At 36.4% G+C, this 14240-nt stretch overlaps 1 protein-coding gene across 7 annotated transcripts in view; it reads right to left on the reverse strand.

The window, feature by feature from the left end:
- DICER1 (dicer 1, ribonuclease III) overlaps window positions 1-14240 on the reverse strand; it is a 68546-nt gene that overhangs the window by 7166 nt on the left and 47140 nt on the right. For all 7 annotated transcript variants that reach the window (XM_042790799.1, XM_042790796.1, XM_042790800.1 and 4 more), the window contains 8 exons: window positions 13863-14016; window positions 11465-11647; window positions 11032-11137; window positions 10756-10931; window positions 9682-10465; window positions 8072-8227; window positions 3447-4329; window positions 1052-1320 (listed from right to left, as the gene is read on the reverse strand). In XM_042790799.1, the coding sequence (XP_042646733.1) occupies window positions 1052-1320; window positions 3447-4329; window positions 8072-8227; window positions 9682-10465; window positions 10756-10931; window positions 11032-11137; window positions 11465-11647; window positions 13863-14016 (2711 nt within the window). The remainder of the gene's footprint in view (window positions 1-1051; window positions 1321-3446; window positions 4330-8071; window positions 8228-9681; window positions 10466-10755; window positions 10932-11031; window positions 11138-11464; window positions 11648-13862; window positions 14017-14240) is intronic.

The raw sequence follows: 14240 nt of genomic DNA on the forward strand, positions 1-14240 counted from the left end.
GATTTCACTCTGCAACAGAATGCAAGGGTTGTAAACACCTATACGTAACTGAAGTATTTTAATTCTCAAGCTTTTAAATTATGTATCACAAGGAAGAAATTATTAAATACAAAGAGAACATGTTTATTCAGTGCTGGAGTATTCTCAAAGTATTTTCCAAGAGATTGGTCACAGTGTTTCAGAAGACAAACTATTAAGGATGACGAGAAAGTCCATCTCTTCCAGGACCTTGGTTAGCATTTGGCTCACAAGGTCCTTGCTCTCATACATTTTCTGAGCAGCTTATATAAATGAATTAATTTTAGTACCTTCTCCAGCAAATAGATGTTGGTTATCATTAGCTGTTCTGCATAGCACAGGTATGATCTGCGTTTTCAGGTCTTCAGCTAAACTGCTTCTCAAGCGGCTTATTTGGAAGATGAATATAATGTTTCCCTGGCTAGCAGATATAAAGCCTTTAGAGGCATGTCACGCACACTTGAGTACAGTGCAGTAACACCTGCTCCAGCAGAAATCATCAGAAGAAGAACAGTGGAAATCTCTGCTACGTTAAATAATTCCAGCATGGTACCAAGGCAGTACTGTTCATGATGTTGCACGGATATCCTATCCTGAGTCAGCATTATGTGACTCAGTAGCTCTTCATCAGAATTTTATGGTACAGTAGTGTTTCCAATCACTCAGGGAAGAAAGCAAGCTAAGTGTTTGGTTCCTTTTTTTGTTTGGTTTTTTCTTTTTTTTTTTCCCCCCCGCCCCCCCACCATATTGTTCTAAAAACACAAAAGCGAAATAGTCACCAAAATAGTGTGTCACAGAAAAATCTAGAGGCAAACTGGTTTCAATTTACTTATTTTCTAAATGTTCTCGTTGACCTTGTACTTTCTGCAGATTGTATTTTACTTTGCATATTGCATGCTTTATTACTGGGAGCCTGCTTCTTTGTCTGCTGCGTGCATAAAACTAAAACATCACAAAAATGCGCATCATGCTAAGAAATCCAGTGACATGCTTCAAATCAGTTACTGAACACATTTCTCCTACTTCCACTAACCTCAGAATCCATTCCTTGCATTTCATTCTTTTCCATTTGAAACTGCACAAAGTCATCAATAACATGAAACAGTTCAGGAGAGACAGCTTTGAAGTACTTGTGGTAGTCATACTTTACAGCTAATGATGCAAAAATGGTATTATTGACTAGAGCAGATCGTAGGTCAGTGAGAACTCCTGGAGAGTGTTGCCGTGGGTCTTCATAAAGGTGCTTGGTTATGAGGTAGTCCAAAATTGCATCTCCCAGGAATTCTAAGCGCTGGTAACAATCTTAAAGCGTTGGAAATAAAAGAATGTATAACACCACAATTAAGTTTAACACAGACATTCTTTCCAGGCCTTTCTGGATAAGAGGTTTGGTACACTGCCATGTAAATTCCACAAACTAACCAATGCTCAGAGAAGACAATCTGTTTTTTAAAACAGGTATCTTTGTGTTTAAAGAGATTGTTATTGAATTACAAAAAAAAAAAAAAAAAACCAAAAAAACAAAACAAAAAAAAAACCCACAAAAAAAACCCCAAACCAAAAACAACAACAAAAAAAAACACAAAAAAACCCACCCTAAAAAAGATTAATCAGAAAAAGCAGAAGCTACATCTAATAATAAAGCCACTTTTGAACCAAGTGTTCATTTGTCGTGCTAGCAAAAACACTTGTGTGTATAATCAATTAATGCTTTTACTCAAGAACTGCACATTGTGTTGAAAAACATCAAAAAAGTAAAATCAAGAAATTCCACCAGCATGCTGATGTGAAAACAGTAACAATTAAGCCTCCAAAAACTTAATAAAGAAACGTATTAAAAGCAAGGGGAACATACAATCTGAGATTTTTCATCAAATTTGCCGTACATTTAGATTTCTCAAAAAGCACTGAACAAAGATTCCCATTCAGAATGGGTCTTTTAAACTGGAAACTAAAATTGCCAAGCCTTTGCCATTTGGAAAATTGACAGGACATGGGAATGGAGAGCCATGAAGGTCTATTTTTAGAATAGAAGCAAAAAAACCTCTTGAAAGCAAAGAGGGATATGTGGGTAGAGAATGAAGGAAGACAAAATTACTACAATAGTAACATGAGAGTGAAATGGCTAAGTTTCTTTTATAGCAGCTGAATTTAAGATGCTGCCAGATCTTAACTCTAAGCTACTCCTTAAAAGTTACAGGTAACAACTCACAGTATTCTGTCCTGGTGAACAGAAATGGAATCAAATGCTTCCGCTACCAGCAATGTAATTTCACCTAGACACCATGCCTCAAAGTTTCTGTTTGTTAGTGTGTGTATATATATATATATATATATATATATATGAATCATCTACTTTCTATATGCTTTGTGAAATATTTGGAAAAAGTAAATATATATGAGGGTAATATTATCTAGAATGAAAAACCAAAGGAGCGTTCCAGTGTTTTGTCACAATTATTTCTCAGTGTACTAACATTTCAAAATTACTTATTTCTTTAACTAAAGCAGAGCTTTCTCACTCCTTGGAATAAGGAACTAATTCACTATGGGGAAAAATTCAGACTGTTGACTGCACAGGATTTTGCCATGCACTTCAAATAAGGCTGGAATTTAACCATTGTTTGGTTTTAATTGCATATTATCATAGGAAAATATCTCAAGTTTTAGAATGAATAATTAATTAATTAGTATAAGCAAAAGTAATTCAAGAAGATTACAGAAATACAAATTAGTACTGTTGTAAAATCTGTGAAATCATGTACAGAAACATTAAGCAGTTAACCTGGAATTAGTAGTCTGATTTAGTCAATTGCTTCAAACTTTGCCTTTAAATATTTACTCCATGAAATGCCTGGATTTAAATTAAGCATTCCAATTCCCAACTTTCAAATGGAAGACTCCGTATTTTGCTATCCTGCAGACTATTCAGCTAATCAGAGTTGTACAGTCTGCTTTTAATCTTCAGAAGCACAGCCAAAGGGCAATATTATTGGGATTAATTTATGGGATAAATTTGCTAAATATACTTGCAAAACACAACTGCTACTTCTAGAAGTGCACTGCAACTTCCCAGAGTTCCACAAGAACTTATTTCAGCTAAGTGAGTATCTAATGTCAGTCATATACAACTACTGATACAGCAACAGAGATGAAAAATGCTGCTCTTTCCCCAAACTTGGTTAGGCTTCAGTAAATCTATCTGCATCGAGTCTGAATAACCATTGAGATACAGCTTCAAACAAGCATCCCCCTCTAAATAAGGGGCAAGATACTATTTTCTAAGATTTTGTATTCAGAGACTATTGACTTCTTAAAGTACCATGTGATGTCTAAAAAGAGACTACGAATGGGAACACAACATATACTGCTTCTCTTACATTTACAATACGGGGAAAAAAACCCCTATTTTCTTGAAGACAACTTACCAGTAATGGTATTATAATGGTACGAGGCATGAGTAAATGCCTGAAGAAGATAAGCCTTGTTCTTAAAACTGTAGTTGATTTTCTTCTCAAAGTTTTCAAAACCAGAAATAAGGTGATTTAGGGTTTTTTCAGCATCTGGGTGATCAAACATACACCTCGGTGGAATCTTCAAACAGCCATACTCCAGGTCTTTATACAGGGAAGGCTCTGAATTAGCTACAGAAGCAGAAACAGAGTTTGGAGAAAGGTTTTTCTGCTCGCTGGTACAATTCTCTCTGGTAGCACACAAAGCACCTTCCCAATCAGTCTTTTTAATTACGGGGAGCACCTTCAACCCCAACGAACACAGGAAAAGCTGAGCAGCTCTTTCACCACAGCTGGTCAGGTAACAGCCCAACAGGGCTTCCACGCAGTCTGCAATGCTTTTGTCAGCAATACACTGCTCGGTATGCAAGTCATACGAGATAGATTGTTTTCCTGCATCAACACCACAGTTTTCTTCTGATGGATTCCAGAAGCCCACTACAAAATCATCCTCTTCAACAGCCTTGCTAGGATCTAGGTAGCACATTGCATCCCAGGAGCTATAGTCAAAATCATCAAAATCTGATGAAAACTGAACATTACCCAGGGATGACTTTTTGGGTGCTTTCCATTCGTAGTTCGAATCAGTGGTTGAAAAGTGTGAGAGAGAAATTTTCTTCACAAAAGCCCCTGATCCCATTAACATATTATCAATGAATTTGATATGCTCCTGATCATACTCCAGAAAGTCATCTTCAAAGTCTGTTTCCTCCTTGGGTAACCTCCACATTAGGTCTTCATCCTCTTCCTCATCATCATAATCATCAAGTTTACCATTAGCCAACAAGTTCTCCTTTGTCTACGAAAGAACACAAAAACTGTACTTTAGAGGGAAATGAGACACTTCTATTCCAGAACTGTCAGAAGAGTAGGATTTGAGTAGTGTCTGCTAATAAGAAAACCAATTTTTTAATGTTCCTAATTAGTCTGATCAGACGCACAATACAACCTCAATTAACACTAGCATTCTAAGACTCCAGTAATTTTGTTGAAATACAAACCCTTTATTACTAAACTGTAACAGCGTATGTTCTACATATAACACATGCTGCATTCCACAGGAACTCATACGTGAATGTGAGGTGCATACAATTAACTCCAAATCCACTAAACATCACACACTTGCACACCAAAGTAAACAAAAGAAAGAATTCTAAATTAACTTTTGAGAAGTACTATAAACAGTTTTGGGTGCATCCTTCTCTCAAGCTTCTAAGTAAGGCTATTACAAATGTTGAATCAATACAATTTTGAAGATTCTTTCTACCTCCTTCTATGGCAAATACGAAGGGACTTGAAGGGTTTACTATAGTCACAATCACCTGAGCTTCGGGACACGCAAATGGAAAGCGCTTCAATGAAAAAACTGTAAACTTCTTTAGCCTAGTTCTTCAATGATCATCACTCAAAGCAGCAAAACACATTTATCTGTGCTCTCAACGTTAGCTGCAAATTAGTCCAGTCTACTTGGCAAACTAGTAGAAAGTTTAGCGAAGCAGTGTAGGTGATTTTTATATTCCAGATCAAAACTGAGAGTCTAGTAACAGTTACTTGGCAAGAATCTAATGCTTATGTGGGCGACAGCCTTGACTGCATTTGTGGGGGATAAGTGATCTTGCTACTTATTGGACATTACATATAGGCTAATCTTTGGTTCTGTAAGAACCACAGTGCAAGTTAATACTTAATTTTAACAAACGTGCAATCCCTCTAGTTTGTCATACATTTACGAGCATCCGAATTTCAATATCGCAGGTCTAAAAATGGAACAGCAGAAGAAATGGCACACTTCTGTAACACAGGCTTTTGTTGTTTGTTTTTAAACTGAATATTTACATATACATTAAATCATGAAGTAGGAGAATAACTCAAGGCAAAAGCAACTAATATTAATCCTATCCTTTAAACAAGTACATATTTGTTTAAAGCTTTGTGTTTTTTCAGGCTATACTTGTAGCCCGAACTAATTAAAAGTTCAAGTTGTCACCAATTTTCCAGTACTTACATGCATACCCACAACAGCAAAGCCAACGTCTCATGTCTTTTCCCTGGTCTTATAGAACAAATTGGTATGCACTGATGTAAATTACAAATTGAACACAGATATACCCAAACTATATAGTGCTGTACAATTTGCCTTGGCCCCAGCCCAGGAAAGCACTTAAACGTATTAGCTAAATGCACAAGTAGTCTTCCTGACATCAAAAGGACTAGTCACAGGCTCAACCCAGCATCACGGATATCAGCAGGAATTCCGCCACCGAATTTGATAGGAGCAAGACCAGATTCAGCGCTTTTCTGGATTGGGTCCTGAAAGCCAACGCCATTCTGAATCACGTAAAATAATCTGTATCTGCCCTCAGTCTATGCATGTCATACTGTAGGTCTCAGTCACTTCATCTTGCAAATCTGTGAAGCAGATGCTACCACTGGGGATGTCTCCCTTTGAGCCAAATGCACAATTCCCTCGAGGTGTGGATGGGTGGCAGCTGTAAGGTGCACTAGGCAGCACATGAAACCATCTAAGGCTCAAACAGATCACGATGTTCCCTCACCAAGTCGGAGCAGGCTTAGTCAGGCTTAGTAATGAGAGGAAAAATAGAAAAAGAAGCTATAAAAATTCACAATTTAGACATTTTGCCAGCAGAATTTCTGCTGCTGTAATTACCCATCTCACATATACAAAGCAGGGATTTCTGTAACTTTAACTGATCAGAAAGGGAGAGCAAAATTTGTGCTGAAATAAGTTGTTTTGGATACTAGTAGCAGTATAAGGCTCAAAAGGAGACTAATTTAACCAGTCCCAATTAAAGCTAGTGCTGATTTTTTCTTGTTACACCACACCTGTCCTATCTGTCAGTGAAATAAAAATGCACCCTCTGAACGAGACATGTCTATATGGATGATTCAAAAGAGATCCTGGTGCCCGTTTTCGCAAAGATTTAACAAATGAGAAATTTCATTTTCACAACAATTTCATTCACTAGTTTCTTAAAATTAATTTTAATTAGCAGGACAGCTACATGAACTACTCTAACATTGTCTCCATATTGTGTCTTGTATAAAAAAAAAAAAAAAATTCTAAGTGGTAAGAAGAAACAGTAGGTAAAGGAGCCAGGAAGCAATTCTGATAGCTGATTTTTTTTCATCATTAGACAACATTTCAAAAATAAACTAACAATGAACCCCAGAAGAAAGAACCTTTTGTTAAAGAATCCCTCATTTTGAAAAGTTATGGCCACTTACAAGCTGAAGATAAATATATGTGCTTTTTTCAAGGTTTTTGGAAATCGCTATTTAATAACACAAAAAAAACCCCAACATTTGACTAAGATGTTTTAGCAATAATTTGTCATAATGATATGAGACTTCTAACCCCATTAATAGATCAGCCGCCCATGAAATTTACAGCTGAAGGCAAAATATCTACTTGGCACAAAAACCCCACTTCGCTGCATCACTGTCTGCATTTTGGTCTGGAATTGTTTTATTTTCAAATAATTAGTGACTAGCGAAGAGGAAGAGGCCACTGAAAAGTTACGAAGAACTGCAAGCTTTTTAAAACCAGTGATTAGCTCCTGTCCCAAATGTGCTATCTTATTTTCAGAAAGGTATAGTAGTAACTCTCTTTGAAATGAAATCCTGGCACAATACAGAGCCACAATAATCAGGTTGTTTTATTCTGCAATAAACATTTATTTGCACAGTACCTCTACCTAACAGTCCTCTCCTGTGCCCTCTGGTGGTTCTACAATCCCAGTGTGGTCTTCAGAATTGGGAAAAAAAAAATAAAAAAAAAAAAATCCCTCCAGCTCCTTCCCCTGACCTTCAAACCAGCCTCAAACACTTAAAGATTACGTTACTGACTGCTGTGATCAGGGATATTTCTTATACACGCACTTTGACTCTTGACATACAACGAGTTTAGTCAGAAAAGTAACTTGACTCCTTCCTCCTCAGGATTTGTCACCCTGAAGCTTTCAGTGACATACAGTGGGGATGTGTAAGCCAGCTAACAGCAACCAGTGTGGAACATTTTCTCAGGCCAGTTCTAATCTTCATTCTGCCTCAGCACTATGAAAAACAGCAACTGCTTTCCACATATTCTATAAAGAGGAACTCATGGTATATTAAAAAGCAGAGAGTCTTCTGCCCATACATATTACAGCAAAAACAGTAATGATAACTGCATTTAAAATTTCCACAAAAATTTCAGAAAAACTCCTGAGAGCACGCTAACTACAAGCAAAAAAACTTTTCTTCTCTGCTTTTCCATTAATATATACGCTCATTATTGGATTATGTTCAGTAAATTTCCTTACTTCAGGTTCTATTCAGGATCAGTTTTCCTTTCATCTTAAGTTATAGTTTTTATTTTTAGAATATTAAATTTTAGAAAGGAAACAAAGATACAGATTTACTTTTTTTTTTTTTTTTTTTCTGAAAACATAGCATAATATCTGGGGTGTCGGAGGAGGTAGGGTTGAAAGAATATAGACATGCAAATAATTATTCCTCAACATAGTTAAATAAAGGCTTACCATTTCATCTTTCTCCCACTTATCAGTGTTGCTCTTGTCCTGGTTTACTATGTATCCAGGAGGAAGCCAATTCACAGGAGGATCAAAAATCGATACCACCATACGACTAGGCAGTCCTTTCTTTTTTCCAAGGCGATACAAGTTACAGTTGCTGACCTTCAAGAAAAGCATTCTGATAAAACTCTGGGCATACATTTACGTAAAAAGTAGGTGAAAATGCAAAAGGAGCAAAGCAACTTTAAAAGTAAAGCCAGATCTTGTAGCATTATGCATTTTCTCTAGTTCTCAAAAGGGAGTTCAGCTTTCTTACCGTAGTACAACCAATTCACAGCAATGTACAAATTTTTTTTGTTTGTTTTTTTGTTAAGGCCAAGCATATTAGGGGTGACAATTTCAGTTAAAGAAATCTGATGGATTGAATTCTCTTTGCAAAGCGAAGTTATTGCTACTTCTAAAGTAACAGTAAATACAACCCACACAAGTGTCGTTAATTGCCAGTATTAATAATCAACATTCAGACTAGATTTGGAATTAAAAGAGATTGCTATATGGGTAGACTGACCTAAACCTTGGCAATAGGAAATGTTAAAACAGTTCCATATTAAAAAAAAAAAAAAAAAAAAAAAAAAATAATCTTGTAATCTTGTTCAACCATAATCCAGATGTTATTTTGTTAGCTTCTAAAATTCTTTTAAATATTTTAAAGGGAAGGGAAGAAAAGCAGTCACATACACATACATAGTTCCTTTCCAACTATTAACTTCTGATCTTCATTTCTCATTTTAAACACACTTTCCATGTTTGTTTTTAAAGTCTTGAAATCTGAACTTGAATATTCAATGACTTCCTTTACTTGAACTGCGCAACTTATTTAGCCTTCCTTATTTTCCAAGATTAAACTACTCAATCATTTAATTCTCAGAGTGCTGCACTTTATTACAGGTGGACAATCAAATCCTTAGCACTGAATTCAAGTTTTCACATTATGTTGGAAAAAAAACCCCAAAACAGACGAAACAAACGTTCACAATTGATTATTCCAGAATTTAAAAACAGCAGCAGTAGAAATGAAGACTCTGCTCCCTACTGCTTACAAGTTGTTTTGATGCAACGGTTCTGTAAGATTTTTTTGTTGCTTCATTTTTAGTGTTCCTGTAAGGTCATGCTAAAAGTTTTCAAGGAAAGGAACTTATTGAGAAGAAAAAGTAAAGGTCAAATAAAGCTACAACCTATGGCTCTGTGCTGCTAATTCAATCCCTCATTCAAGCCCTCCTGTTAAAGAGTTTCTACTCAATACAGCTCTAGTGTTCAGTCCAAACGTTGTCACTACCCCAGAATTTTCAGTTCCACTCAGTCCTGTCCTTCCTCAGTCTGGTATTCAGCTGGTTTAGATTTCAACATGAACTACAGAAAACAGGTTCCGTCAATCACAGTTATGGCAACACTAGTCCTGTATTTTTATTCCCAATAAACATGCTACCCAATGTATAATCAATAAAGCTGTGGAATTAAATCAGCCTGTTGCCATACAATCTTCCGGAAAAAAATTTATATATATGGCTCGTTGCAGTATGCCTTTTACATAACATCACCGGATTGTGACTACTTACTTTTTTGCTTCTCATATACGACAGCCGTCCCTCATGAGCATCAGGGTAAGTGCAAAACAAGTATGTAGTGATGGCATGCTTTAAAAATGAATCACCGAGCATTTCTAGCCGCTCCAGATTAAATCCATCACTAGCATTTGAAAGAGTCAAAGCTTGAAGAATGAGACCGGGATTAGGACCAAGAGTTTTTGAGGAGTACCCACTGGAAGGGTTCTTTTCAGGATCTGCTCTGTCTTTTGAAAGATTAATAGCTTTTGAAGTACTGGTGGTCACTGCCATTTTGGGGCATCCATCTGAGGTAGATCTGTTAGCATTTCCATCAAGGTATTTATTACTCAGTAGAGTACATTCATTGCTGGGCTTGGGCTGGTTCTCACTGTTGTATAAATTCTGAATGGGATATGAGGTAGTTGGTTGTACAGGTAATTCCTGCCTGCAGTAATTCAGCTGATTTCCTTGGCAAAAGTCTCTGTTAACTAAATCACAATTGCCATTGGCAAGATTTTTATTATAAGAAACACCATTAATTGCTGCAAGTTCTGCCGAGACATCAATTTGGAGTTTACTGGGTGACTCATTGAGCAATGTTCTGTAACTCACAGACATTTGGTCATGGTTTTCTGCAGAAGAGGTTCTATTAGCACCTTGATGTGCAGCATTTTCAGGGACTACAATTGTGCTGTGCTTACAGTAATTTTCATTCTCTACTAAAGAGGAGTTCGGAACAGAGATGAAGGATTTGCTGTCAATAGACTTTTTCCATCCGAAGTCCAAGTTAGGGTATCTGTAAAGATACATGCGCTGACTTTGTTAACAAAGAATATTATCACAAGATAAGATGACTCTACATGCACATACATGTTTAAAAAATAGCCACGTTCTTCTGAAAAGAACGGGAACTGCGGCATCTAACTTCACCATTCACAATTACGTCTTTTTAAACTACGTTTCACTGAAAACTGATGAGTTAAAGGGTATCAGTTTTAAATTAATGCAGTAATGGTTAAGTTTCCACTTTGTTCTCCAATCAAGTCAGATACCGTACTGAAAAGTAAATACTGAAAAAATACATGCCTGAAATCTGCAGGAAGTGATTTAACCCCCACACCAGCATCAGTGGCTGTCTGAGCTCTTAGTTCCTCGGCTGTCAAAAGGCAGTGCAGGCGATAAAGTATGCTGGGGAGGCAAACTGCTTTCCTCCACAATGATGCTGGAATAGGATGTATAGCACAGAGCTCCGGGACCAGTATCTGGGGAGACAAGGGAGGAAGAAAAGAAATTTACCTGTAATGGTAGTCGTCAGAACACTCGTCAGAGAGAGGCAAGTGGAATTAGATACTTCAATTTTACCTGCTTATTCTGCAAACTTTCCCACTTTGCTTTCCTCTTCTCAGCACTGCTTAGTGGAAGTGCTTTCCCCTTCTGATTCAAATGGCGAGGAGTCAAAAGATTAAGTCTAAAAACCATGTGAAAAATACTTTCATATAAGTACAGAATTAATGAATAGAACTTACTAGCCTAAACTTTCTAAAGCGATGACTTATTCTTAGTATTCAACCCTAATGCATTGTGAAGTGACAGCCCAGTTACCTCTGGAAAGAAACAGACTCAGGTTACAGTTGTTGCAACACAAGTTAGGTACCCCTCAAGAAAAAAAAAAAATCAGTAATTATTTTGGAAAACACAAGACCTCATCTTTATCCCACAATTTAATTAAAAAAAAAAGAGCACAGTATTTTATTGTCAAGCAACAAACATCAGACACAAATATGACTGTTGTTACCTTGAAGATGTGTGGTCCACATCCAGCAGTGGCTGGTTGAGATTGGTAAGGTCAAGATTATACTTTGTTTTATAATATTCAGCAAAAGTTTCATATTCAGGGGAAGGGAATTTACTGAGTGGAGTAAGATCAGTGTATACATCAGCTACATAGAATCGATGAGGCTGATCAAAATTTCGATACCTAAAAAAATAATAAAAATTTTAGCATATGTTATAGCATTCGAGTAAAGCTTAATGCTAAGTTCTTCATGTTCTAATGGCATCAGGTGATAAACTGTTAAATAGCTCATTTGACCTTTTTCACTGGTGGTTGTTTTTGTTGTAGAAACCATTTGCTTAGCTAACTCAAATATTAAATGAATTCTGTGTTATCAGATAATGAAGAATAAAGTCAATCTATAATCTGTGTAATTCCCTCTTACAGAAACTTTTAAATTAAATGCAGAATTTATGTCTTCAATATCTAATACAAAATCAAGCTCTGGACAACAATCTCCCAGAGTAATGCTGCAAATGATAGTTTCTTAATTCCAAACACCTAAGAATTAAACTTGATAATTTGATTTTTTTAATGTCTTGTCTCCTACGTGCTACAGTCAGTAGAAATGGTGTTCTAGTGCATTCAAAGATTGTACTACCTCACGTCTGAACTGGCATTTTAACCAAGCCCTCTTCTAAATAAAGTTAAAATCTAAAACCCCAGATACGTAGTAAGGTAAATTCACAAGCCTCCAAGGACAATACAGTTCTTGTAATACAGGCAGAATGTTAGAAAACTAAAGCCAGAACGCTGCAACACCTTTATTGTGGCTACTGATGCTCATCGGATACTATGGTGATAAACATGCACAGGAAAATAGTAAAAAAAAAAAAAAAAGAAATCAACATTCAGTATCTAGATTTGCATATTATCTTATTTCATTGTTTGATCTGCTGCATCTATCATTTCAAGCTTCTATTCAAATATACAAATAGACATCTCTAAATAAAATTAACACACTATTAATAAGTCTTTTCAGCTTTCTTCAAAGAGAAAAATCAAGAAAACCGTATTCCCAGGCTGTCTGAACATCTTCACTGAAGAACATGCTGGTTAAAGGAGCTTTCAGGAAATCCTTTTTCTTATCTTATTCACAGTCATGCCTATTCTGAAGAATTAAATCAGAACTGTACCAATACACACTCTTTGTATTATGCCTCCTCTGAGGAGCTTACAACCGACTAGGGTAGAGAAGTCCAAGTACAGTTTTCTATCATTTTTCTGTTGACTCAATACAGAAGTTATTGAAATTATGTGATTTCCTAGTGTATGAAACAAGGGCAAAAATTTTCCGGCTTCTCCCATGACTGAACATTTTCAGATGGCAACTGACAATCCATCAGAGATGAGATGTACTCAGCCACCTACCCCAGCTCCACCCCCAATCAAAAGGAGGTAAAAACAAAAAAAAAAAGGGGGAGAAGGGGAAGAAAATAGTGCTGTTTTAGGTACTGTGGCCAGATCTTCAGACAAGTGAAATCCCATAGCTCCACTGAAGTCCAGCAACTGTGCTAATTCACACCATCTACGAGCTACGTCTACACTGTTAACTGTGACCACATGAAATAATGCTTATACACAGTGATGGGCCATCACCACGTTTTTTACACTAGCATTTTTACCATAGTATTCATCAGCACTAGTAGGAAGACATTTAAAGAAAAAAAAAAGTCTTACACAGAGGAGACCGAAACAAAGTACTAATATTTATCTTCCGTATATATTCTGCAACTACCATTATTTACAATATACTAGGTACAAGCCAGCCAGTCTATTTTCTTTTTCACACCATGCCAAACAGGACATACAGAATAATTAAGTCTCCACAAAATCTACCAATTCCAGAGAAACTCTGCATATCCAGTACATAAAATGATATACATTTCTCCTCTAAATACCACTCAGTAGAAAGATTCTTTTAACTGGTCTTTTCACTTGTTAACTTTTCCATCTCCCAACAGCATACCTTCCTTTAACAGGCCTTTGGTGTGAATAAGCAGTAGCCAGAGAACAGGATTCCCACTCCATCTTCCAAATTAAAATTGGTTTCCACGAGGCAGTTCTTTATGAAGCCGCAATGTTTTATCAGAATACTATGTAAGTTTTGTGGTGAACTGTGCTATTCCTAATAAAAAGGTAGTAAGTCTTGAGAGGCCTAAACACTTAAATCCTACTATATAAGATTAACTGTCGACTAAAAAATGTATTTGGATTGTTTGAGACACCACCAGATACCTTTAGATTAACAGCATACACTTCTCACAAGAAATGCTGTTGCAGATGCTAACATCTGCCTATTTAAAGTGTTTGTATAAATACAATAGGCACGTACCTAAAGTATATATACAGTACTCACCGTGGAATGATAACTGCATCCTGGTAATCCTCTAACTTGAAAATAAAAGGCATTTCTCTTGTATATTGTGTACTGGGAATGCCTGTACGTGCCTCAGATTTCTCAATGTCTTCCATAAACTTAAAGTCAATGTCCAAAGTGCTGGAGTCATCAACTTAAAAAGGCAAATGCATGTATCAGTTATTCAGGGGGAGAGCTTTCCAGGCTGAATTTTTCTGAAAAGTTGATTATTTCAAAAAAATTTCAAAGGACCCTTAAGGAATCAGCTGAAACCTACTATAAATCAACTCACATCATCGAGTTTGAACTAATTTGGAATTGTAAGGAAGTAATAAAAATATAACTGACAAACATTCATACTACCCCATATAGTATTAT

This window comes from Tyto alba, unplaced genomic scaffold, assembly GCF_018691265.1.
Source record: "Tyto alba isolate M040663 unplaced genomic scaffold, T.alba_DEE_v4.0 Super-Scaffold_18, whole genome shotgun sequence".
NCBI lineage: Eukaryota > Metazoa > Chordata > Aves > Strigiformes > Tytonidae > Tyto > Tyto alba.